The 25,088-nt window shown below is 57.0% G+C and overlaps 1 protein-coding gene across 1 annotated transcript; it reads left to right on the top strand.

The window, feature by feature from the left end:
• The first annotated feature begins 9,273 nt into the window (after positions 1–9,273).
• Positions 9,274–17,207, top strand: EEF1A2 (eukaryotic translation elongation factor 1 alpha 2). The gene is made up of 8 exons (XM_069546695.1): positions 9,274–9,483; positions 10,792–11,012; positions 12,561–12,740; positions 13,191–13,487; positions 13,855–14,005; positions 15,043–15,299; positions 15,910–16,144; positions 16,802–17,207. Exons 2-8 carry the CDS (start codon positions 10,869–10,871, stop codon positions 16,927–16,929), a joined length of 1,392 nt encoding a protein of 463 aa, XP_069402796.1. The 5' UTR covers positions 9,274–9,483; positions 10,792–10,868; the 3' UTR covers positions 16,930–17,207.
• The last annotated feature ends 7,881 nt before the right edge of the window (positions 17,208–25,088 follow it).

The following is a 25,088-nucleotide window of genomic DNA, read 5'->3' on the forward strand; positions in this document are numbered from 1 at the left end:
TCAGAATGCCCTCTTCCCTGGGGCCCAGCTATGCCAGGTTTCAGCACTAGCTGGAGCTCCTGTAAGTGATGTCACCACTTGCAGAAGAAATAAAACTACTGACTAATACGTAATGAATGCCTACTATGTGGCGGGCACTTTGTGTGGCCAGATGATCACTCATCCACTTGTCCTTAGTATCCTTGTTGGTAAAACAGGAAAGCACCAGGACCTAGCACATAGCAGGTGCTTATTAAAAGTCACTATTTATAGCACTTTTTGCTACTGAAAACAACCTAATTGTTTTTTTTTTTGCTGGTTAAGTAAAATCTGGGAGGGCTGAACTTGCACCTGTTCTGTCCCCAGTAACTAAGAAAGACTTGGCCCAGTTGTAGGCATTTAAGAAATATATCTGATGACAGGGTGAATTGCGTAAAGACATGACAGATTTCCAGCATGAAGGAGTGAGGAGGTCAAGAAGATTTTCCCCTAAGAAGCAAATAAAAAACTAGGAACAAGCATGGCAATGCCCTGGAATTCCATCCAAGACATTAAACAACTCACAAAGTGTTTATTCATCAAGAATACCGAGCTTTGGGATAAGATCTAAGATTCCTCAGTGAAGAAGCACCAGGAGAACCCCAGTTGGCATGAGAAATGACACCCGGCAAACAGGTTTACTGGGATGGCAGATGCTATAGTGACCAACGAAGGCTTTAAAGCAACTGATGTAAAAATGCACCAACACACAACTGTGAGCATTTGTGTCAAGTGATGGAGAATGAGGTTGACAAACCCAGTTATGATTGAAACCATACAAGAAATAGAAAAGGAGGTCCTTGGGAGTTCCCTGGTCCAGTGGTTAAGAATTCCCCTGCCAATGCAGGGGACACAGGTTCCATCCCCGGTCTGGAAAGATCCCACATGCCTCAGGGCAACTAAGCTTGTGCATCACAACTACTGAGCCCACGCCCCCAGAGCCCCTGCTCTGCAATAAGTCACCGCAAAGAGAAGCCCATTTACTGCAACTACAGTGTAGCCCCCGCTCTCCTCTCTGCAACTAGAGAAAAGCCCAGGGGCAGCAATGAAGATCCACTGCAGCCAAAAGTAACTCATAAATAATTTTTTAAAAAGAAAGAAAGAAAATGTCTTCAACCAACTCCTGGCAAGTAGGCCAATGTGGTCCTTGATGGAGAAAGACAGGGTCTTTTCCCAGCACCAGGCAGGCAGCAAAGATGTCCACTCTCACCACAATTATTCGATGTCTACCAGAAGTCTTAGCGGGTGCAATGAGGCAAGAGAAAGAAAAGGCATCCAGATTGAAAGTGAGAAATAAAACTGTCCCTCTCCAAGATACCGTGGTGGTTGTCATCAAGGAATATACAAAAAAACCTAATGAGCGAAAGAGATTTAGCCAGACACAGTCAACACACAAAAACCAGTTGTACTCCTGATTTACTAATGATTTACAACTAGAAGCAGAAAGTTAAAAAACACCATATATAATAGCCACACTCTGCCATGAAACACTTAGGTATAAACCTGATAAGATTTGTATGCCAAAAATTAAATGCTAGTGACAGAAACCAGAGAAGGCCTGAATAATGGAGACTCAACACAGTAGAGATGTCTGTTTCCTCCAAACTGATGTACATATTTAATGCAATTCCAGTAAAAATCTCAGCAAGGTCTTTGAAGATGTAGGTCCTAAATCTAACACAGATGAACTATGATAACTAAAATATGTTTGAAAAACAATATAGAGAAATAGCAATACCCAAATCTTTTTATTGAGGTAAAATTCCCATAAACTAACCACTTTAGAGTGGGCAGCTCAGCGGCAACCATTTAATACATTGACAGTTGTGTAACCATCCCTCCACATTTCATCACCCCAAAAGGAAACCCATTTTATCCATTAAGCAACTCCCTCCCTTTGCCCCTCCCCTAGTCCCTGGTGACCACTGATCCATTTTCTGTCTCTATGATTTTACTCGTTCTGGACATTTCATGTGAGTGGAATCATACAGTCTTTGCCTGGCCTTTTACTGATGCCTTCTTTCACTCAGCATACTGTTTTCAAGGGTTATCCACATTGTAGCATGCATCAGCACATTCCCCCCCCCCAAATTGTTTTACTGCTGTAAAATACACATAACAATTTACCATCTTAACCATTCCCCCCTCCCCCCCCCCCCCCGCTTTGGCTGCAGCACACAGCTTTTGAGATCTTTTTTCCCTGACCAGGGATTGAACCTGTGCCCCCTGCAGTGGAAGCACAGAGTCCTAACCACTGGACCAGGGAAGTCCCCAAGCCCAGGTGGAAATAGTGGGTGTGCCTTCATTGGGTCTTCTGCTCAGGATTTTAAAAGGGCAGGGAGAGGGTGGGATGATTTGGGAGAATGGCATTGAAGCATGTAGAATATCATATGAAACAAATCGCCAGTCCAGGTTCGATGCAGGATACTGGATGCTTGGGGCTGGTGCACTGGGACAACCCAGAGGGATGGTACGGGGAGGGAGGAGGGAGGGGGGTTCAGGATGGGGAACACGTGTATACCTGTGGCAGATTCATGTTGATGTATGGCAAAACCAATACAATATTGTAAAGTAATTAACCTCCAATTAAAATAAATAAGTTTATATTTTAAAAAAAGGGTACAATCAAGGTGCCTGTGTTTCCTTCAGGGGCTTGGGGGAATGTATTTGAAGGTCACGTGGTGGTTGCCAGAGTTGTCTGGGGCTGTAGTACTGAAGTTCCTGCTTTTTCGGTGGCGGATAACAGGAGCCATGCTCAGCTTTGAGAGGCAACCCACAGTTCCTGACACATGGCCCCTGGCCTCTCACAACCTGGAAGCTCACTTCTTCAAGGCCAAGAGGGGAACCTCCTGCTCCAGTCTGCAAAGACCAAGTCTTAAACACTGCAGACCAATCAGGAGCATGACAGTGCATTACCTTTGTCATGTGCTGCTGGCTACACGTGGCCACAGGTTCCTTCTGCCCTCAAGGGGAAAGGTTATTCCAGGGTATGACTCCTTGAAGGACTCTTCAGACTGTGTCCACCAGGAGCTGAGATTGAAACAAAAACACCGGAAGACCAGCCTTGCCAGGTGGCATTGGCACTTGGGCCTGGCCAGAGTGAAGAGAGTGCTCACTTATTTTTTAGGAGAAAAGATTATACTGAGAGCAATGCCTACTCTAGGCTCCATCTAAGAAGAGATAAAAGTGAGCTCCATAAAGAGCTCTGGGGGAACAAAACTGGAAACTGAATCTTATCGAGTGAGTGTAGGGTCTTGGGAGGCACTTTGGGGTTCCCAGATTGACACAAACAAAGCATGAAAACAAGCCCACCAAAATCCAGTAATGGAATGGCTGCTAAAATGAGAACCAACAGTATTCTAAGGAAGGTAACAGAATCCAGAGTCTTTACAGAATGTTCATTATTCAGCCAAAAATCACTCAGTTCAGTTCACTCAGTTGTGTCTGACTCTTTGTGACGCCACGGACTGCAGCATGCCAGGCTTCCCAGTCCATTACCTGGAGCTTGCTCAAATTCATGTCCATCAAGTTGGTGATGCCATCCAACCATCTCATCCTCTGTCATCCCCTTCTCCTCCCGCCTTCAATCTTTCTCAGCATCAGAATCTTTTCCACTGAGTCAGTTCTTCACATCAGGTGGCCAAAGTATTGGAGCTTCAGCTTCAGCATCAGTCCATCCAATGAATATTCAGGACTGATTTCCTTTAGGATTGACTGCTTTGATCACCTTGCAGTCCAAGGGACTCTAAGAGTCTTCTCCAACACCATGGTTCAAAAGCATCAATTCTTCAGCACTCAGCCTTCTTTATGGTCCAACTCTCATATCCATACATGACTACTGGAAAAACCATAGCTTTGACTAGATGGACCTTTGTCAGCAAAGTAATGTCTCTGCTTTTTAATATGTTTTCTAGGTTGGCCATAGCTTTTCTTCCAAGGAGCAAGCATCTTTTCATTTCACAGCTGCAGTCACCATCTTCAGTGATTTTGGAGCCCAAGAACATAAAGTCTACCACTGTTTCCACTGGTTCCCCATCTATTTGTCATGAAGTGATGGGACCGGATGCCATGATCTTAGTTTTTTGAATGTTGAATTTTAAGCCAACTTTTTCACTCTCCTCTTTCATTTTCATCAAGAGGCTCTTTAGTTCCTCTTCGCTTTCTGCCATAAGGATTGTATCATCTGCATATCTGAGGTTATTGATATTTCTCCAAGAAATCTTGATTCCAGCCTGTGCTTCATCCAGCCCAGCATTTTGCATGATGTACTCTGCATATAGATTAAATGAGCAGGGTGACAATATACAGCCTTGACGTACTACTTTCCCAATTTGAAACCAGTCTGTTGTTCTATGTCTGGTTCTAACTGTTGCTTCTTGACCTGCATACAGATTTCTCAGGAGGCAGTGAAGGTGGTCTGGTAAAAGTCGCTAGACATGCAAAAAAATAGTAAAATTTCCTCCCTGTCAAGGGAAAACACTAGCTGTCATTTAGTTTTTTCTTGGAGGTAAATTCACCCTTCACTGCCTGCTTTGTAAAAGTGGATCTGCTCACTGAGGAGGAGAAATGCTTACCATAATTTTATCCACTGTCCCAGAGCAAGTATCAAAGGATGAATTTACCAGCCAGGAGGCAGTACACAAATGACTGGAATAATGTACACACATACACATGGCTCAAAACCCTACCCATGTGGCCTATAGCAGACAGGAATGCTCACACAAGTGGCAGGCAGGATCATTTTCGGCAGCTCAGAACTGGAACTGGAATACTACACAGCAGTGAAAATGGAATGCTACACAGCAGTGAAGAAACAAACACCTCCCAGATGCAGGAGCACAGGTGCAAGTCACACATGTGGTGGCTGGTGAAAGACGCCAGAAAAAAGAACAGAAGCTACATGGACCATTCACGCAAAGCTTAAGAGCCTGCAAAGTGATGTCTGGCAGGAGAAGCCCAAGTAGGGGTGCTTTTGAGGGTACAACAGAGTGTTTTATTTCTTGACCTGGTGGTCAAGCACAACTGTGCTTCGTGCAGTTTCTCTAAGTGGTTCAAGGACAGGCTGGAGCCCTGTCTCCCTCAGTGCCCAGTTCTTCCCCTGTGCTCCTGCATCAGTCATTCTAACATCTCCTGAGGCCCCCAGCTCCCTAAGCAGGTTATTCCCAACTGTGCAATTGAGGGGAGCTCTATTCAAAAGCAGAAAACGAGGGCTCCAGGGTTGCTAAGGAGCTTCCTGTTCCCCAGGGAAATTTCTGAACCTGGGATTGGGAGACTGGCTTAGGGCTGAGACCTCCCTCTCCCCCACACCAGGGCAGGGATCCAGGGTAACCCATCCAGGTGTGAGAGGAGTCCATGACAGAGCACGTGCCCACCTGGGCCCAGAGAACACTGACCATGACGGGTCGTTGGGCCTGCAGACCCTCCCCTGGTTCTCCCTGTGTCCCTGGCCCACGGCAGTGCTGCATCTTCTTAACCCAAGATCTCTGGATTAGGATCTGGCTGATCTCTCCATCTCTCTGTTGGCCTCTCAACCTGCAGTGAACTGAATGGGGGGACCTGGCCACTCCCTCTTCCTAGCACCAAGCTGGATCTCCTCCCCTTCGCAGTGGCCCAGAGCCAGGGGCCCAGCCCACCGGAACCCCCTCTTCTGTTTCCCCGAAGCAGGGGTGCTGCTCTAGTGCAGGCGGGGCCGCCTAGGTTCCTGGGGAGTGAGGGCTTGGGGGGAGGAGTCTGAGGGCCTGGGGGGGAGGAGTCTGAAGACTCCATCACCATGGTTACGGCTTCCTGCTGCTGCTGTTGTACCGATGGGCGGGCGGACAGCTCCCTTAGCCCCAGTGTGGGTGGGGGCGGGGCGGGCTGGCTGCCCTCCCCCTCTCTAAGGGGTGGTGTCTCCCTCTCTAAGCTGTTCTGGCTGACTCAGGTCAGTCCCATCCTCCCAGACACGCTCGGTTTGGCAGGTGATGTGTTTGGGGGCCTGCATTGTCCAGCAAGTCACCCCGACCCCCTCCAACCCGCCGCCCCCTTTCTTTCACTAGGCCCGGAGACCCAGCCCAGGGCTGGCAGGCTGGTGGGGCCTCGGCGGTCTTGGGGTCTTGCTGGCGTACACGTGCCCTGGCCCCGCCCCGGCCCCGCCCCTTCTCTGATTAGGGGCCGTGACTTTGCTCTTCTGCGGGGAGCTGGTTGCAGAGAACGCCTCCTCACCATGGAGACACTTAATTTGCGGCCTCGAGGGCATCTCGGTCCCCTGAGTACCCGGCCTGAAGAGCTGGGGGCGGGGAACGTGTCCCCGAGGCCGTCCAGGGTCCCACTGCCCAGCTAGACCGGGAGACAGGTGCGACTGACCCCGCACGTGAGGATGCTCACCGATGCCCAGGGGTCAGAGGGCAGCCAGTGTAGCCCAAGGGCAGGGGGTGAAGTCGTTCTGAGACACCACGCGGCCCACCCTCTCCCCGCCCCGCCCAGGCCGCTATTCTCGACCATCACCCGGGTGGCCATCCGCACCTGTTGCGGCAGCGGCCCCCCAGGAAGGCGCACCGCACAGGTGGAATGCTCTGCATTTGCAGGTTATTATTAACCCGGCGGTGACATCACCCGCAGCCAATGGGAGGCGGGTTTATTTCCAGGGCTGACAGCTTGATAACGGTTAATTTTAGCTGGATCTTCTTTCCCTAGGCTGGTGAAAACCCCGCCTGCCAAAGAGGGGGCTGCGTGTGTCGCCCCAAACAGCTCACTGGGCCTGGGAGCTGGGGGCGGTTGAAGAGGCAGGGCCTGTACCCCTCTTTCTGTCTGCTCCCCAGAAGCTGCCTTGGGAGGCAGCACCAACCTCCTTAGCTGGAGCCCCTTCCTTGCTATCCCCCACCCATAACCTTGGCTGCTACTGGGGGCACCAATGGCTCAGATGTGGGAAAGGGAGGCTACGGGGGCGGAGCCTGACTTGGGAGGAGCAGAGCACAGGTGGGACCTGGATGGGCTTGTCCAGAAGCAGCACTGACCTGGCTCAGGTCTTCCAAGCTATCTGCAAGCTCTGCTCTCCTTGCTGTGTGACCTCAGGCACTGTGCTTTGCCTCTCTGTGCCCGGTTGATTCTTGATCCATGGACCCTCAGGCTGCCTGGGAGCCCCACCATGCAAGGCTGGGTGACTGTGGCTGTCTAGTACATCATGTAGTGTTTAGTACTGCTTAGTATTTTGTGGTTATTCAGTACTAGTCAGTGATTAGTTATTCAGTACTATTTCGTGGTTATTAAGTATGAATCAGTAGTTAGTAGGCATTAAACACTATGCAATAGTTAGCAGCTGTTTGCCAGTGAGTTGTACCATGCAGTGGTTAGTGCTCCACTCTGCCGCTGGGTGTTATTTAGCATCATACCTCCCTGTGTCTCACTACTGTGTGAGCCCAGTGTCTCCAGACGCTGAATCTCCGGGGACGCCCAGGGCTCTGCAGGTGGTACAGCTGAGGACACAGAGGCCTCTTGGAGAAGCCACTGGAGACTCCTCCCTGGGGTCAGCCAGCAGACCCTTGGGAAGGATGCTGCCTTCCAGCAGTGGTGGCCACTGCTCCAAGCAGGATGGGGTTCCAGCACTGGCTGGCCCCTGGCACGGGCACCCCAGTGCGGTTTGGTGCCTGCCAGCTGACAGCTGTGGGTGAGCCTGAAGCAGAGAGGTGCGGACCTGTGTGGGGGGTGTCTGATAAACACCCTCTGAGGTTGCAGGCAGTTGGAGGTCCCCTGGAGGAAGTTGGGGGTGGTATTCACAGGGACCCTGGCCTCCTGCCCTGCCTGTCCCATCTCAGCCTTGGCCAGTCACAGTCTCCCAGATGCCACCTAACCTTCAGCAGGAAGGGACACCTTAAGCCTAGAGACCAGCTCAGCTGGGCGGGCTGGGCTGCGCTTTCCCTGCAGGCGTTTATTTTTAATTCCTGGCTCCTGTTTGATGGAATCAGCAGCGCGAGGAAGTGCCGGGTCACTTGCCAACCATTGCCTACTCGAGGACACAGGGACAGCATGACAGAAGGGCCCCTTCCCCCGCCTGAGAAACCCTTACTGCGGGCAAAGGAGACTTGCTTGGCCCCCAGCCCATCTCTACTTCCTGGTCTGCTTGGGGTCCCATTGCTGGGGGCTCCTCATGGGCACTGCCCCATCCTAAGGTGCTGAGCCCGGGCCTCTGCTCCCACCACACGTTTCTGAGACCCTGCCTGACCTTCTCCCAGACCCAACCCTAACCTGAGTGTCCTCAGGATGTGAGGGAGATGGGAGAGATGGCCATGGGGAAATGTGATCACGGGTGAGCTGACAAGGTCGGGGGTCCCTAGAAGGGGCCGTGACTGTGGTCTTCACTGATCCCTCCCCCTCCCTGAAACCCGTTTTGGTCACTGCCCTGGTCTGTGACCACCCCACTTCCCTGAGGCCTGGCACTCTGACCCCGCCAGGGCCACGGCCCGGGACTCTCTTTGGGAGCCTTGTTTTCGTGTCAGCTCTGTGTCCTTAGGAGCCCTGCCCATGTATGCAGACCAGGGCAGCCCTTGAAGGTCTCAGTGGGCTCTGGGGGGCAGACTTCAAGTGTACGCTCCACACAGAGGGGTCCAGGGTGGAGAACAGTTCTTTCCAGGGGCCTCAGAACCTGGTGTTGGAGCCTTAGGCCACTTGGCCAAGCTGAGGGGACCCTGGAGGCCACAGTTCCAAGGTCACGGGGAACCATGGGGCCCAATAGGGAAAAGTCTGGCTTTGGGGGCCTGCTGGGGCATGCCTCTGCGGCAAGCATGTGGGGGCAGAGGGCAAGATTCTAGAGTCCCACCAGGGGGGCCTGCACCCCTTAGGACACCCTGGGGAGACACCTCAGAACACAGGTCTATTGTAAACCAGGGGCGGACGCTACAGCCGCCCAGACCCCGGCCTCAGCACCCACCCTCGACCTGGTGTGCTCCCACCCCGCCCCCGCCTGCCGGGTCCCTGAGGACTGTGCCCGTCCCTGGGACCTCCTCTTATGATCCGAATGTCTTCCTGTCTTGTGCTTGGCACACCCATCCTCTCTCCCTGCGGGCCTGAGCCTGGCGTTTCATTCTGGCTTTATCTGTCCTCTGCCTCCAGCTCTTTCTCTCCTGGTCCCTCTCTCCATCTCGCCCTCCCTCTTTTCTGCCTCCTTCTCCCCTTCTCGTGGCGGTTCTCTGCCGCCTCCGCCTGTTTTTCTCTCGCTGCTTGCGCTCCCTCCGGGTGCGTCTCGTCTCCGCCTTTGTAGCTCGCTTCCTCGCCGCATCCTCCTCTCGCGTCCCTGTCGCGCTCGCGCGCGCCCGCGGACCCTGCATCCCTCGCGTCCCCGCCCCCGGCCCCGCCCGCGCCGGTACCGCATTGCCGTACTGCAGGGGCGCGGTGCACTGCGCCTGCTCGGGCGATAGGTGGACCCCCCTCCTGGAGAGATAAAACCGCCGGCGCCGGCGCCGCCAGTCCCTCTGGCTGAGACCTCGGCTCTGGGTAAGGACGCTGGGCCTCCGGGTCCCCATCCCCGCCCCCAGCTTTCCGCAGAGGGTCCCTTCCCCGGGGACCAGTCCTGGGGGCATAGACTGGCCCGTCCCGGCTCCTGGCGAGGCTGCGCTCCTCCCTGCGGAGATCTGCCGCCTGCCCAGCGCGCTAGCACCGGCACCGGGGTCAGTCCCCGGGGCGGCATTGGGTGGGGTGGGGGCACCGTGGTATCGCTTGTTTACGCGGCGGCTGAGGCGCGGACGAGTCTCCTGGACAGTGGCGATCGACCTGCAGCCGTGACCTTGGGACTGCCTAGGGCCCTGCCGGGTTGAGGAAGGGTCGTCAGTGCTGGGGGCTGGTGAGGGTGGGTGCTGCGGGTACCCGCCATGTAGCGGGAGAGCGGCAGCAGGTCAGACCTGAGGGGTCCTTGCCACCCCGCCCCCACCCGCGCTGGCGATGTCCACTTGGTATCCGCACCCTAGGGTGCACCTTTTTCTCCAGCTTTCCCTCCCCCAGCTGCCTGTCACCTCCTGGGCTACCTAGGTTTCCCCATTGACCTCCAAGATGGAGCAGGGGCTGCGACTCTGTGATGAGGGGAGGGGGAGGGGATAGCCCCCTGCCCCCATCAGGCTGAGGGCATCTGTCTGTCATTTGCTGAGCTTGGCTGCTAGGGCCAAATTCACCCTTTGGACAGAGCAGGGACCCCCACCTCCCTGTCCTACTGTCTGCCCCCTGTCCAGATCTGGGGAGGGCCTGAGCTATTCTGGGCCCCTGATCTGGGCACTGCATCACCCTGCCTGAGGTCTCGGCCAGCCTGTCTCCCCGTGCCAGCCTGCCGGGCAGGGATGAGAGGAAGATGGCGCCATCGCTGCTCGAGGAGGGGAGTGGGAAGCCCTGACCATCTCTCCACTGTGACAGCTCGGCGGGGGGTGGGGGGGTGCTGGGATTGGGTGCAGTGTCCCAGCCCGAGACCGTGGGTGGGGGAGCAAACACCCGGGACAGGGCATTGGAGAGCTGGGCAGGGTGACTCATCAACAGGCTCCTGACTGGTCATGGGGCTCACCAGCCTGGTGTTTCTCCAGAGGGGGGATAACCTCTCTCGGGGGTAGGGGTGGTTTGTAGCCACGACACTCAGACATTTCCAGCTGTTGGGCTCTTTGGGCTTACCCCTGGGCTCTGCTCAGCTAAATGCAGAGACTTGGCTCTAGCCTTAGGATCTTGTTCTGTGGGGCAGGGTGTGCTCCCAACCTGGGCAGGGCAGTGTCTGCTGGGCTACTCCCGGAGGTCCCCCATCACCTGTGCCCCTGCCTCAACCCACAGACTCACTGCTCAGCGTCCCCTCACCCTGAGCCAGAGCACCCCAGGTCGTGCCAGCCCCTCCCCACGCCCCAGGCAGAATGGGCAAGGAGAAGACCCACATCAACATAGTGGTCATCGGCCACGTGGACTCGGGCAAGTCCACCACGACTGGCCACCTCATCTACAAATGCGGGGGCATCGACAAGAGGACCATCGAGAAGTTCGAGAAGGAGGCGGCTGAGGTGAGCCCTGGGGGAGCTTTCTCCGCTTTGCCTCCACCGTGAGGCTGGGGTCCCACATGGTAGCCCGCTGGCACTTCCCTGACCCTGGAGCACGAAGCTTGGATGGTCTCCTCCAGGGCAAGAGGACATGTATGTCAGAGCATCCAGATGGTAGAGGCGGGGGGTAGGGGAGCAGGGGCGCCTCTCTCTGAGGAGGTGCCTGTGGAGGAGGTAGACCAACCTGCTAGACCTGCCCTGGGCCAGGGGGAGGCGCACTTCTCCCAGTACTGGTCTCTGTCTCTGAGCCCCAACTGTTGGGTTTCTGTAGCCCCAGGGCTGAGTCTGGGGCTGTGGGTGGTGCTGTCCTCGCTTGTCCCAGGGCAGGGCCAGGACTCAGAGTGGCTATTAATAGCCAATTGATGGGCACTCAGCCCATCAGCTCCATTTTCTCGTGCTGGGCTAGGGCAGGCCACTCATCCAGGGTGGCACTCTTTTTTAGGGGGGTCTTTGTCACCTAGCGAGGATGGGAGGGGCCCTGATGGCTGAACCCCCATTTCTGGAGGCTGATCCTCTCGAGTTCTGAGACCCATGTGTGGGAGGTGTCTATGAAGTAGAGGTCTGCTCTCTGTGCCCCCTACCTTCACCCCTGAGCTCTGGGAGAAGCCCTCTGTCCAGGGAAGCTGTGAAGGGTCTCACCTGGATGACTGGTGCCAGGGCTCAGGAGGGGGCAGTTGCTGGCCTGGGCTGAACCCTGTTCTCCGAGGGGATGGGGGTGCTCTTGGGCCCCAAAGCTGTGTCTTTCCCTCCCTGCTGGGTTGGTATTGGGGGGGCACGCTGAGGGTGTTTGCAGGGTGTCTGTCTGGGTAGCCTTCCTGGAGGGCAAAGCTCGGTCATTGCACAGCCCTGGCAGGGGGTCTTGCCCAGCTGGACAGTGAACACACAGTCCTGACCTCAGCCCTGGCCCTGAGCGTGGGGGTCTTGCTGTGCACGCGGCGCAGGTGTTGGCAGAGGGTGGCCCGGCTTTGCTTCCCCTGCTCAGGTGAGGCGGGGGTTGGGGGAGGAGCCTCAGAGCCACTGGGGAGCTTTATCTGTAGAAAGAGCTGGAAAGCCAGGCCCTTCCTTGCGACCTCATCTGATTTCTTTCTTTCTTAAAAAAAAAATCACAGAGGGGTTTTTTGGTTGGACAGTGTGAAACCCAGTGGTGTCGTCGGCTGACACAGAAATCTATCTGGGGGAGGGGAGACTCTGGCTTCAGATAAAGGGGAGCCCTCAGCCAGGGGAGGGCTTGAAACCGCCCGCCACTTCTCTCCCAGGGCGGCTCCCAGGCCCTTGCGCCCCCTACTGGTGGATGCTCAGATGGCGCCCGTTGTGACTGCAGGAGGCTGGTCTGGGCAGGCAGGGATGAGGTCTGGGTGTCCCCCGCCCAGTTCCAGAGCTGGGTCCAGAGTCCCCGGTCTCGGCAGGAGCAAGGGCCCTCTCTGCTGTGAAATGCTGCTCCTATGGCCCAGGGGGACCCGTGACCAGGCCGTTGGGTCCGGGTCGTCCTGAGCCACGCCTCCGCCCCTCCAGATGGGGAAGGGCTCCTTCAAGTATGCCTGGGTACTGGACAAGCTGAAGGCAGAGCGGGAACGCGGCATCACCATCGACATCTCCCTCTGGAAATTTGAGACCACCAAATACTACATCACCATCATCGACGCCCCAGGCCACCGCGACTTCATCAAGAACATGATCACAGGCACATCCCAGGTGGGCAGGGCTTCGGGGGTCTGGGGGATCTGGAGGTGGGGCAAGGACACCATTTAGGAGACCCTGGGGGCCCTAGAATGAGCGGTGGTTGGATTTCCTCTGCTTCCTCACCAGGGCATGAGACCCCTCACCTTTGTCACCACTCACCCCTCAAAGAATTGAGTAAGCGCCCCAGCATCTCAGCCAGACAAGAGTGCCTATAAGGTCAGCTGGCCACTGTCAAGGCCGACTTCACAGACAAGTGGACACAGAGGCCAGGATGGGGACACTGAATGTAGGCAGAAATGCACCACCTCCCCGCCCCAGACAATTCAACATCGCCAGGGCATTCACACAGACACACACTGCCTCTAAGGGCGAGACCCCCAGGTTCTATCCCCAGGTGACTGCCCAGGCCCATGTCCACTGCCCTGAGGGGCCCAAGCTCACCCTGCCTGACCTTCCGGACAGGCGGACTGCGCCGTGCTGATCGTGGCTGCAGGAGTGGGTGAGTTTGAGGCAGGCATCTCTAAGAATGGGCAGACCCGGGAGCACGCGCTGCTGGCCTACACGCTGGGCGTGAAGCAGCTCATCGTGGGGGTGAACAAGATGGACTCCACGGAGCCCGCCTACAGCGAGAAGCGCTATGATGAAATTGTCAAGGAGGTCAGCGCCTACATCAAGAAGATCGGCTACAACCCGGCCACCGTACCCTTCGTGCCCATCTCAGGCTGGCACGGCGACAACATGCTGGAGCCCTCACCCAACGTGAGTGCCCGGCAGTGGCAGGGCTGCTCTCCAAGGGCCCTGGGTCAGGACGAGCACAGATGGCCAGTGGGGGGTCAGGGAGCTGTCCCCAGGCTGCCCTCAGCCCTATGACTGTTGTACTAGCCTTCTGTGGGTGTTGGGCTGGAACTACAGCCTCCTTGGGTACAGGCACTCTGCCCTCAGCTCAGTTTCCCCAGGAGGCTGGCCCCTTCTGCTGCAGCCCCTTCTCTGGCCAGGGACAGCCCCAGATTGACACTGTGGGGGCAGTGGCCGCAGGGGCCCAGGCTAATCTGCCCACTTCTGGCTGTGGGGTGCATGGGGTTGGGGGAGGTGGGCGCTATGAAGGTGCCTTCTTCTTCCTGCCCAGATGCCCTGGTTCAAGGGCTGGAAAGTGGAGAGGAAGGAAGGGAATGCCAGTGGCGTGTCCCTTCTGGAGGCCCTGGACACCATCCTGCCCCCCACACGCCCCACAGACAAGCCCCTGCGTCTGCCACTGCAGGATGTGTACAAGATTGGCGGTGAGTGAGGTCCACATGGCCACTGCCCGCTGCATTGCCCCTGCCCACCTGGCCAGCTCTGCCCTCAGACCCCCTCCTGAGAACCGGCCCCAGACCAGGAGCATCCAGGGCCCAGTTATTTCTGCCCCTCCCACCATGCTGCACACTTTCTGGGGGACCATTCATCCACCTGTCTTCATCCATCCATCCATCCATCCATCCATCTGCTCATCCATCTATCCCAAGACTGCCGGGGTCTTCCTCCCTCCAAATAAGTGTCAGCCCTATGCCAGCACCAGTGGCACAGGGAAAGTCATTTATCACCCTCCACCTGGAAGTCTCCGTCTTGCAGGAGACACCATCCACTCTAGGAATGAGAAGAGCTGGTCACACAATGATGCAAACACATAAACAAGTGTGAGGCCCACAGGGGGCCACAGTGGGGGACTCCCAGCCAGGAGGCTGTGGCCAGAGATGCTGAGGACCTGGGTGCAGGTGGAGTATCACACTCACCCAGCACAGAGCACAGCCATCAGCCTCCTTAATGCCGCAGGAGCCTCTGCCACAGCCAGGGAAGCCAGGCTCGAGCCCCCTGCCCCCTGTCTTGGGGGGGCATCACACCCCCACTGTTTGGCCACACGGCGTAAGCAGATCCTGAGAAGTGTGGGGGCACCATGCCCCCTTGGGACTCACCCCTGAGATGGCAGCACCAGTGCCAGGTGGGCCACCCCGGGGGGGCTGGTCCACAGCCCGCTTAATGATGCTGTCTCACAAGGAGGGCCCCATGCTGCCTCCTGTTGGGACACTTGCCCCTGGGGGTAGAGATGGGGCCTCTCCTGCCTGTGTTCCCTGTGTTCTGGGAACTTGCTTCCTCAGGCCCTTTTACTCCAGATGGGGCAGGAGAAAGATCTCCACCTCTGTCTGTAGGTCCCAGGGTCCGCCTTGCCCAGGGCCTCCCATCCCCTCCCTCCCACCACATGGCCACTCCCTGCCTGCTAGGGAGGACAGGGCACCCCTGGCCTCAGCGTGCCCTCACAGCCCCCTTCCTCTCGGCCTAGGCATTGGCACCGTGCCTGTGGGCCGAGTGGAGACAGGGATCCTGCGGCCTGGCATGGTGGTGACCTTTGCACCCGTGAACATCACCACGGAGGTGAAGTCAGTGGAGATGCACCACGAGGCTCTGAGCGAGGCCCTGCCTGGGGACAATGTCGGCTTCAACGTGAAGAACGTGTCAGTCAAGGACATCCGCCGGGGCAACGTGTGTGGGGACAGCAAGTCTGACCCACCCCAGGAAGCCGCCCAGTTCACGTCCCAGGTGGGCAGCCCGGTGGCCAGCAGGGCCTACCCCAGGCAGTACCAGGGCTATCCTCAGCAAGGGGGCTGCTGGGTGCCAGGGAGGACTGAGATCCTCGCTTTGCAGAGCAGGTCCCCAAGGACAGGGAACCTTCCTTTGCAGGCAGGAAGAGCGGGCAGGGTGCTCCTAGCCTCACTGAGTCCCCGCTCTGGTCCTGAAAAGGCTGTTCTCAGTTTACTGCTGGAACAGGCCTGTGGTACTTTGTTCTCTACATGCTTACTGTGCCCTCTTTGGTCACCTCTGTACATGAGTAGGATTTTTTAATTGGCTTTACTGAGATATAACTGAAATGTAATAATTGAGGTGTACTTTTGTCATGCCCTGCCTCTGCTCTGGTGCTGCCCTTTCAAACTATGCCCTTGTCATTATTTATCTCTTGTGGCCTTTCAGATGCTCAAAGAGGACCTTAGGGTTCAGGTCTGGGAGCCTGGATTTTCCCTATTCTGACCTTCCTTCATGGACAGCATCTGGGCCCCAGGGACCTGGGGTGGGCAGAGCCTTCTCCAGCTCAGGGCCCTCCCCTGGTGCCCACCTGGGCATGCTTGATGGCCTCATGTACCTCTGCCCACAGGTCATCATTCTGAACCACCCTGGGCAGATCAGCGCTGGCTACTCACCAGTCATTGACTGCCACACAGCCCACATCGCCTGCAAGTTTGCTGAGTTGAAGGAGAAGATTGACCGGCGCTCTGGCAAGAAGTTGGAGGACAACCCCAAGTCCCTGAAGTCCGGTGATGCAGCCATTGTGGAGATGGTCCCGGGGAAGCCTATGTGTGTGGAGAGCTTCTCCCAGTACCCACCTCTTGGTGAGCTGGTTGATGGGGAAGGGGCAGCCATCAGGTGGCGGCCAGTCCAGGCCAAGGGCAGAGGACTGCTGTGGGGGTGGGGTGGACGGAGGGTCCTGGACTTTCCTGCTGCGGCTTAGAGCTTAGAGGAGACCCAGCCTTGGTCTTTGTCTCATGGAGCATAGGTGGCCCCACTGGGTGGGCAGGGGATGGTATCCTCCTTTGCAGATGAAGTCCCCTAGGGGACCCACTCAAGGCCCACAGCTTGGCAGAATGAGGACTGACTGCTGGCCTCCAGCTGGCCTGCCCCACCGATACCCCAGGGATGACCCACAGATCTATATCAGAGAGCTGCCTGTGCAAGGTTGCTTGCCATCGTCAGAATACCTTAAACGGTGAACTGTATTCTGCACCAGGCTGCTCTAAGGACTGTTTACATGCCATTTAATTCCCACAACGGCGCTTTGGCGGATTCCCATATGTGCTATTCCTGCCATCTAAGGAGAAGGGAGCCTAGCACCTTACTGCCCCCTGCCTCCACCCGGGAAACAGTCAAACAGGCTCAGAGAGCTCCGTGCCAGGGTCCCGCCCTAGGGCCGGGGCTGGGGGAGGATGCTGCGGGCGCGAGTGCGCCTGCGCGCTGCATCCGGGCCTGCGCCTCACTCTTCCTCCCCGCAGGCCGCTTCGCCGTGCGCGACATGCGGCAGACAGTGGCCGTGGGCGTCATCAAGAACGTGGAGAAGAAGAGCGGCGGCGCCGGCAAAGTCACCAAGTCGGCGCAGAAGGCGCAGAAGGCGGGCAAGTGAAGCGCGGGCGCCCGCGGCGCGACCCTCCCCGGCGGCGCCGCGCCCCGCCCCCGCCCCCACCCCCGGCTCCGTCCCCGGCGCGGTCCCGGCGCCCCGCCCCCCCGCCAGGCGCATGTCTGCACCTCCGCTTGTAAGAGGCTCTCCGTCAGCGACTGGATGCTCGCCATCAAGGTCCAGTGGAAGTTCTTTAAGAGGAAAAGCGTCCCCGCCGCCCCGGCTTCCGCGTCCAGCCTTTGTCACGCTCAGTGCCCGTTTTACCAATAAACTGAGCGACCCCAGAACCGTGTGCGTCTGCTGCTGGCGGGGTGGGCGATCTGCTCTGCGCGAGGGCGCTCCTTAGGACCCTTCCTGCCCCCCCCCTCCAAGCTGCCACCGCGTCCAGCCCGGCGCCCATCACCCCTGCTGGCTACATGCCCAGGCGTCCACCCACGCTAACCAGGTGGGCGGTGGGTCGCTGAATTCGGAGTCCAGCTGGTGAGGAGGCTTTGGCATTCCCCTAGTAGGGGCATCCAGGACAAAGAATGGGTCACTTCGGATCCGCAGAAGGGGGTTGAATGTTTTTTGGGGGGTCTCTCTGACAAAGGGATGAGCAGAAGACTCCTCCTGCGCGAGTGATTGTCACACACACCTTGTTCTCCTGGGTTTTCAAGCTCTTATAAGTCTGCTCTTATACCCCATCCCCGCAAGCCAGTCACTTGTGCCACATCCACCCTGCTCCTCAGTGGGGCTCATAAAACAGCCAGGAACTGTGGCCCCAGAAACCCCAGAGCAAGCCCTGACCGTGGTCAGTGAGGGGGGGAGGGGGGAGGAACGGCAGGATCACTCCCTGCCCAGCAAGCCCTGCCCGAGAAAGCAGCCCCCAGCCCCAGGGGGTGTTGGCACTGCCTACAGAGCTCAGGAGGGGCTGAGCCAATCACCACGGGCGCAGTGCACACTTGCATCTGTGCACTGGAACTGGGCTGCGGGTTGTCCCTTCCAGGGTGAGCAGCCACCAGCCTTGGGGTCCCCCAGTGTAAGAGTCCCCTGGGGCCACAGCAACAAATGGGCCCCAAGCTGGCAGCTTAAAACCACAGAAGTGGACTCTCTCACAGTCCAGTACCCCTGGGACGAGACCCAGCATGGGCCGGCCTGCTTGCTCCAGAGGATCTAGGGGAGGGTCCCACCTCTAGAAGCCTCTGGGGGCTGCTGAAGTCCCTTGGCCTATGGCCACATGCCCCCAGCCTCTGTGACCGTGATCACATGGCCTCCTCTTCTCTGAGTCAAACCTCCTCTGCCTCCCACTTACAAGGAAGTGCACTGAAGACCCTCCCCACTACCGGATAATCCATGATTATCTCAGCTCAATATCCTTAATTTAGTCACCTCTGCAAAATGCTTTCTTCTCACTTGTTATGTCACAGGTTCCAGGGCCTAAGGCCTGAGGCTCCTGAACTTTGGGAGCATATCCAGCCCACCACCCCGGCTGGGAATGGAAATTATGCAGCCCAGTGAGGGGCCAGTGGGACAGAGCAGTGCATGGAGTCCAGGGGGGTCTACAGAGGGGCTGTGGTGTCTTCACGCCAAGTCCCAAAGTGGGGCTCGGTCCCCAGAGGCCACATGAAGGGAGAGTAGGACCAGATAAAGGATGACCAGATTAGTCAGGCTGCATGGGGACACACTTTCCTGTCCTGGTGTCATGCAGACCTCCCAGGAACCATCTGGGCTGACCGCCAGAGGCCTCCAAGGAAGGCAGCCCGAGTAGGCAAATTCAAACACAGAGAGTGAGAGAGAGTTAGTTGCTTAGTCGTGTCCAACTCTGCGACCCCATGGACTGTAGCCCACCAGGCTCCTCTGTCCATGGGATTCTCCAGGCAAGAATACTGAAGTGGGTAGCCGCTTCCTCCTGCAGGGGATCTTCCCAACCCAGGGATCAAACCTGGGTCTCCTGCATTGCAGGCAGATTCTTTACCGTCTCAGCCACTAGGGAAACCCACAGACACAGCTTCCCTAGTCAAATACGGATTTCAGAGAAACAGTGGATAATTTTTAACATGAATATGTCCCATACACTATTTACACCGAAAAAGTATTTGTTGCTCACCTGAGATTCAAACTTGGTGCATTTTACCTGGCAGCCCAGCAGAGGAAAGTGGACTCCTCCTGCCGCTCTCCTGAGATGTGGCCCGTCCCTCAGGCCAGCCTGGGCTGACCCTGTAGGCTGTCTGTCCCAGGAAGTGTCCTGACACACTTGGCCCAGTTAGAATTGGGGTCAAGCAGGAAAAACCTGTCAGCTTGAGACAGGCTAAGAATGAAACCAGCCCCTGGCTGGGGTCAAAGGAAGCCCCCGAGCGTGGTCCCTGTGGGGGCCCTCACCCTCTGGTCCCAGTGGCTGTTACAAACTCTGGTCATCCAGATGCCAAGGCTGGGGGCTATAAGCCTGTCCTGCTCCCCGGACAGCTGTCCTTGGGCCACAGTGCTTGCCCCCCAGGTGAGTGTTTCTGGAATGGGGACACAGATCGTTCTAGGCTGGTGGGCTCTCAGGATAGTTCGAGGACAGAGGTGGGAGCAGTATCCCATTCCCACAGAGTCTGAGCCAGTTGGGGGTCTCTGCCATGGTGGAGGGTGGGGTTTCTTGGAGGGTCTCAGTGCCTTGGGCTCCCTTGGGGATGCAGAGATTAAGGCAGGCCCAGGAAGGTGCCAGCTCCTCATATGATTCCTGGCAGGGCCCTGTGCCTCGCTGCAGCCCTGGTGCCCTGCTCCAGGTTAGGGGCCGAGATGCAGACCTTGCTGATCCGGAGGTGCAGTACCTCCACGTGTCCACGTGGGGGCAGCACATGCAGCGCATCTCCCAGGACTTTTCTGCTGACCTTGGGGGTGGGTCAGCACCCTGCAGAGCTGGGGTAGGCAGGGGCCTGAGTCTCCGGGCTATTCCACTTAGCGGAAGGGGCTTCAGGGGGAGGCACTGGCCACACCCGGGGACCGGCAGCGAGGAGGGGTGGCTGGGTGAGACGGCTGACCCCTGCATTACCCTGGGAGTCAGTTCTCAGACCTTCACAGGGTCGGATGCTGCTGAGGTCGCAGCCAGGGACTCAGTGCACCAGAGATGAAAGCAGGAATATTTAAAACTCAGGGTCACACAGCGCAGTCCTCACACAGCATGTGGCTCTGAAAACCCCACTCACTGCAGGAGGGGGGCCTGAGGGACAAAGACAAGCAGTGGTGTTACTGAGTAAATAGTTTAACCCTGAGGGCCTTCTGGAGGGTTCTTGGGCCCCGGGGTGTCTGGATGGAATTTTGAGAACCTTTGATCTGGGCAGCAGTGCAGCTGGCAAGGGTCAGGTTGCTGCCCTCTCCACCTGATGGGAACTGGGTGAAAGCAGGCAGTGGGTGGACGACCCCCTAAGGTCAGGCGCTTGCGGGCGTCATGCAGCCGCCTCCTTACCTGCCTCCTCTGCTGTCCAGTTCCTGGTGTGGTCATCTGAGTTTGAGCTGAGGCGGTAGGGTGAAATGGAGGGCCCTCCCTTTGTTTAGATGGTAGGTGGGCCCTTTCCCTCTGCAGTTTGGGGCAGGGGAGCAGAGGAGGGGATGGAGTCCACTGGGTAGGTGGGGCGGTGCGTCAGCTTCAGAGGCGGTGGGTGGTTGGACAGGGGGGTGGGTGTACGGGGTGGGTACCACAGCCCAGACAGTGCACCCTGGGATGGGGATGGTGGTACAGCCTCCGGGCTGGGGCCCAAGGAAGGGACACAGACCAGCACTTACACCAAGCCTAGATACCCAGGCTTCCCTGGACAATGTGGGGACTCAGACAGCAGCCTTCCTGTTGGCCATGGGGCTGGTGCCTGCAGCCTGGGTTTGGTGAGTGGTCCCTGAAGCTGAGGCCTGGGGCTGGTCTCCCACCCTTTGCTGGGCTGGTGAATAATTGAAAGCAGGAACCACCAGGACCTGACTGGCAGCTTCAGTCTGCACTTTGGATGCCTCTAAAAAATTCATGAGTCCTTGGGGCAGCAGGGTCCTGCTGAGCTGGCCAAATCTGATCTATCTCCTGCCCTAGCCTCCTCAGGGTTCCCAACACCTCCCCTTAAGGCAGAAAGCACCTTCCCTCTCTCCCCCAGGGACCTGAGTGACCCAGGTGGTGACAGTCCTGGGAGCAGCCTCAGACTGTCCCCGGAGATGGCTGTGGGTGTGTCTCCTCCTGGGTGCCCTGATGTGTCTCTGAATGGGGCCGTGGTTGTGCCAGACTGCATGAATGTCCCTGGTATGTGTACCCAGCTGTGCACACGTGTGTGAATGTGACCCGGATGTGAAGCTTGTGGGCCTGTGTGTAGCTGTGTGGGGTGTGAGGGGAACGTGGTGGGCTGTCCTGGAGCCCATGGGAGCCGGCGTGTATGCGGGCGTGCATCTCGTGCATGCTTGAGGGAGCGCGCATGTGCGTGCACACATATGTACATGACTGTGTGTGTACACGACTGTGTGTGTACACCTACACAGGCTAAGTTGGCTCTACCTGCACTCCTGGCTGGCTGCCTATAATCAGATCTGAGCTCCTGGGGGCGCCGTGGGTGGCTGGATGGCGGCAGTGCTGGGCAATTTTCCCGGCCCTGCAGCCATGCAGGGAGAAACCAGCCAAGTGGCTGGGCTGGCTGCTCCCAACTCTGCTGGGGTGGGTCTGGGTGGGTCATGGAGGAATGGAGCTTTGTGTCTGGAGGAGCTGCTGCTTTCGGTAGAAGTCAGCTGGGGAGGAGGTAGAGGAAGGCCGGGGGCCAACTCAGATGTGGACTTGTGGCTGGGAACCCGCGCAGCATGGAGGTCCAGTCAGCTCACACCAAGATCTGGCCCTGGACTGTGTGCAGAGCAGGGCCTGAGGCAGGGCTGGGGGAGGTGACAGTGTCCAGGCTCTGCCTCTCTGGGGTCTGCCCTGGCAGAGTGGATGGGCTTGGAAGGGTCAGAGGGGCAGAGACCAGATCAGTCTCTGGAGGTGATGGCGTCCAGGCTCTGCCTGTCTGGGGTCTACCGTGGCAGGGTGGGTGGGCCTAGAAGGGTCAGCGGGGCAGAGACCAGATCACAGTCTCTGGATTGTCTCTCTAAAGAGGCTTGGCAAAGTGGTCCCAGCTTCTGAAAACCATCTCCTCAGGGATGCTGGCAACTCTGGGGGCATAGTGCTGTGGCTGGGCTAGCGCCAGCCCTGAGTGCCTGAAGGGCCAGCTCTCTGAGCCAGAGAGCCCACCCAGGGCTCTGGTGGCAAGAATGGTGCCAGCTGCTGTTTGAAGCTAGGTCTGTCTAGCTGGCTGACTGGGTCCAGGGCTCAGCTGCTTCGAAGGTGGGGGGATGGGGTGGTAAAGTTGAGCCAGATGGGGAGAGTTGGGGAGGGGGCACGGCCATGTTTCTGCATCCTGTGTTGGAGTTCATGAGTCTCCTCGTCCATCTCTGGCCTCTGAGCAGACCTCTTGTTTCACAGAGTAGGCAAGGCCTGGAAGGGTGCTCCACACACCAGAAGGGCTGGGGTCTGGGCTGGATGGTGCTCCCGCAGACCTCAGCTCTCTTGGAAGGCTGCGGCTGCCCCTGCTGGGGTGGGGGTGGGGCTCCTGGGACGCTCTGTGCCTCCTGTATCCTTTCATGTTGTTCTTTCCAGTGTGTTTCCCAACACCCAGGGTCCTCGTCCCCGTGTTGAGGAAGGTGGCACACATTGGAAAGGAGAGTTTGCAGAGCCAGCCCTGGAATCGACTCACTTAGTTTTACTTTAAAGCTTATATAACGCTTACTCATGGCAGGCATTGTTCTAGCGCTTTGCAAATCTTAACTCTGTGCATGGTCATAACAATCCTGTGGTGTGTTTACTCTGATTACTCGCCATGCACAGGCTGGGAAACTGAGGGGCAGAGAGGTCCAGCACTGTGCCCAGCTACCGACAAGAGCCGTGAAACAGAAGCAAAGACTGCAGTGCTCTGTGATGGTGTGAAGGTAGAGACTGTCGTTAGGTAGAAAACCCAAGGTTACTTTGTGGAACTCCAACAGTGACTGTTCTGTGGCCACTTGGCCAATGTGCCCCCCAGAGATGCTTGCCCTGTCCAAAGCCCCTCCTGGGGGAAAGCAGCTCTCCTCCCCAACACCCCAGACTCCTGCCTCTTTGCCATGAGCATTCTCATTCCTTGGCTTAGGTATTATTAGGAGCTTTAAGGAGAGAATTCATTTGTTGGCACTATTTCATACTAAGGAGTGAATGGCTAGCTTCCCAGAAATATTTGCAACTTAAGAGGAAATCTTGTTAAACTAAATCATGGTATCTTTTTAAAATTTATTTATTTATTTATTTTTGGCTGTCCTGGGTCTTCGTTGCTGCATACAGGCTTTCTCTAGTTGTAGTACGTGGGCCTATGGTGGTGGCTTCTCTTATTGCAGAGTACTGGTTCTAGCGTGGATGGCTTTTGGTAGTTGCAGCTCGCGGGCTCATTTGCCCTGCAGCATGCGGGATCTTCCTGGACCAGGGATCAAACCCATGTACCCTGCATTGCAGGGTGGACTCCTAGCCACCAGATCACTAGGAAGTCCCTAAATCAAGGTGTCTTAACCTCAGTGCTAGCAATATCAGGGGGTAGGGAATTCTCTGTTGTGGGGGTGGGGAGCCTGTCCTATCCTCTGCCCCCACTAGATACCAGTAGCACCTGCCCTAGGCAAGAGTGACTGGCCTAACTGGATCTTGTCTCTGTGAGTGGACACCAGGAGGGGACAGGATCAGTGTATCTGAGCTGGGAGACCCTCCACAGGGGAGGGTCTATAAGAAACCAAGAAAGAGAGTGCTTGTAAGCCAGGACTGGGGTTGCCATGCATCTCCCTGCTATTTCGTGGATGCTGCTCTGTGCTGGGTGATGCTTTACAAGGTCATCTCTGTTCAGAGTCCCCAGCAGCCCTGTAAGGTGGGAGCCATGGCTCTTCACTTGATCAGTGAGAACTCCTGCAAAGATCCTTTCATCTGCCCAAGGTCACACAGTTGAGAGAAGCCCGTGAGGTTGCCTCTGGCAGTGCCATGGGGTGGACTTTATTTCTGGTGGAGTAATTCATCAAGGGCCACCCCGCCAGAGCTCTCAGTGTGGGCTGAGGGCGCCAGCTCTGTCTAGGCAGGTGTGTCCTTGTTTGCTGGTCCAGGAATGCAGCCTTTCTGTCCCATCTCCCTGGCTTACAGTGTGGTGACCTTGTCCTGGGTGAGGGGGCTGTAGGAAGGGACTCTGACAGCCCACAGGCCCTGCCCCAGGCTGGACAGCTCTGTCCAAAGCCTACTGGACATCTGGCCAATCAAGCCAGGCACTCAAGCGAGCCAGGGCTGGCAGTGGGCAGGCAGCCAGGACCCAGATGCCGACGCCTGTGTGTGGGCAGGGCGGCTGACCACTCTGCTGGTAGGGAGCCTGTCTCCACGGCATTGCACTCCAGTGCACATCCACCCACGGTCTACGGGCCGCCCCCCAGCCACACAAGCCCCAGGCCAGTCATCAAGGGCACATCCTGGCTGGAGGCTCCAAGCAACTTCCAGTTCTAGAGAAAAGTGACTGTTCACTCATTCATCACCTCCTGTGGGTGGGGCAGAGGCTGTGATTGTGTGCACTAAGATGTGAGTGTGTGTGGGAGGATGTGAGTGTGTGCACTGGGCTGTGTGTATGCAGAGGGCTGTGTGTGTGTGTGGGGCTCTGTGTGTGGGGGGGAGGATGTGCGTGTGTGCACAGAGCTGTGTGTGTGTACAGAGCTGTGTGTGTGTTTGTGTGTGTGCAGACGCACACAGGGATGTGAGTGTGGCACTGCCCTCTTCTTGAGCTCCCTGTCTGGGTGGGCAGGGGATGAACAGGAGGCGAGCTAATAAGTGGCACAGTTTCCGATTGTGACTGTGAACCAGAGCTGAGTGGGGGTTGGGGTCACACCTCAGGGGAGACCCACAAGCAGGGACTTTCTGGTGCTAATGGAGGGAACAGCATTCCTGGCAGAGGGAACAGTATACTGAAGCCCGCTTCACCTGCTTGAGCATCCTTGGAGCATCGTGTGCCCAGGGTGAGGAGCTGGAAGGGTGGGGAGTGAGTTGATCACCCAGATGAAAAGGGCATGGCGAGGAAAGTGGGGATCAACTTGCCATGGGAGCATTGACACGCAGAGAACCCAGGGGGCCTGGGTCACACTTCCAAACAAGAACACATGAACTT

This window comes from Ovis canadensis, chromosome 13 (genome assembly GCF_042477335.2).
Source record: "Ovis canadensis isolate MfBH-ARS-UI-01 breed Bighorn chromosome 13, ARS-UI_OviCan_v2, whole genome shotgun sequence".
Taxonomy (NCBI): Eukaryota; Metazoa; Chordata; class Mammalia; order Artiodactyla; family Bovidae; genus Ovis; species Ovis canadensis.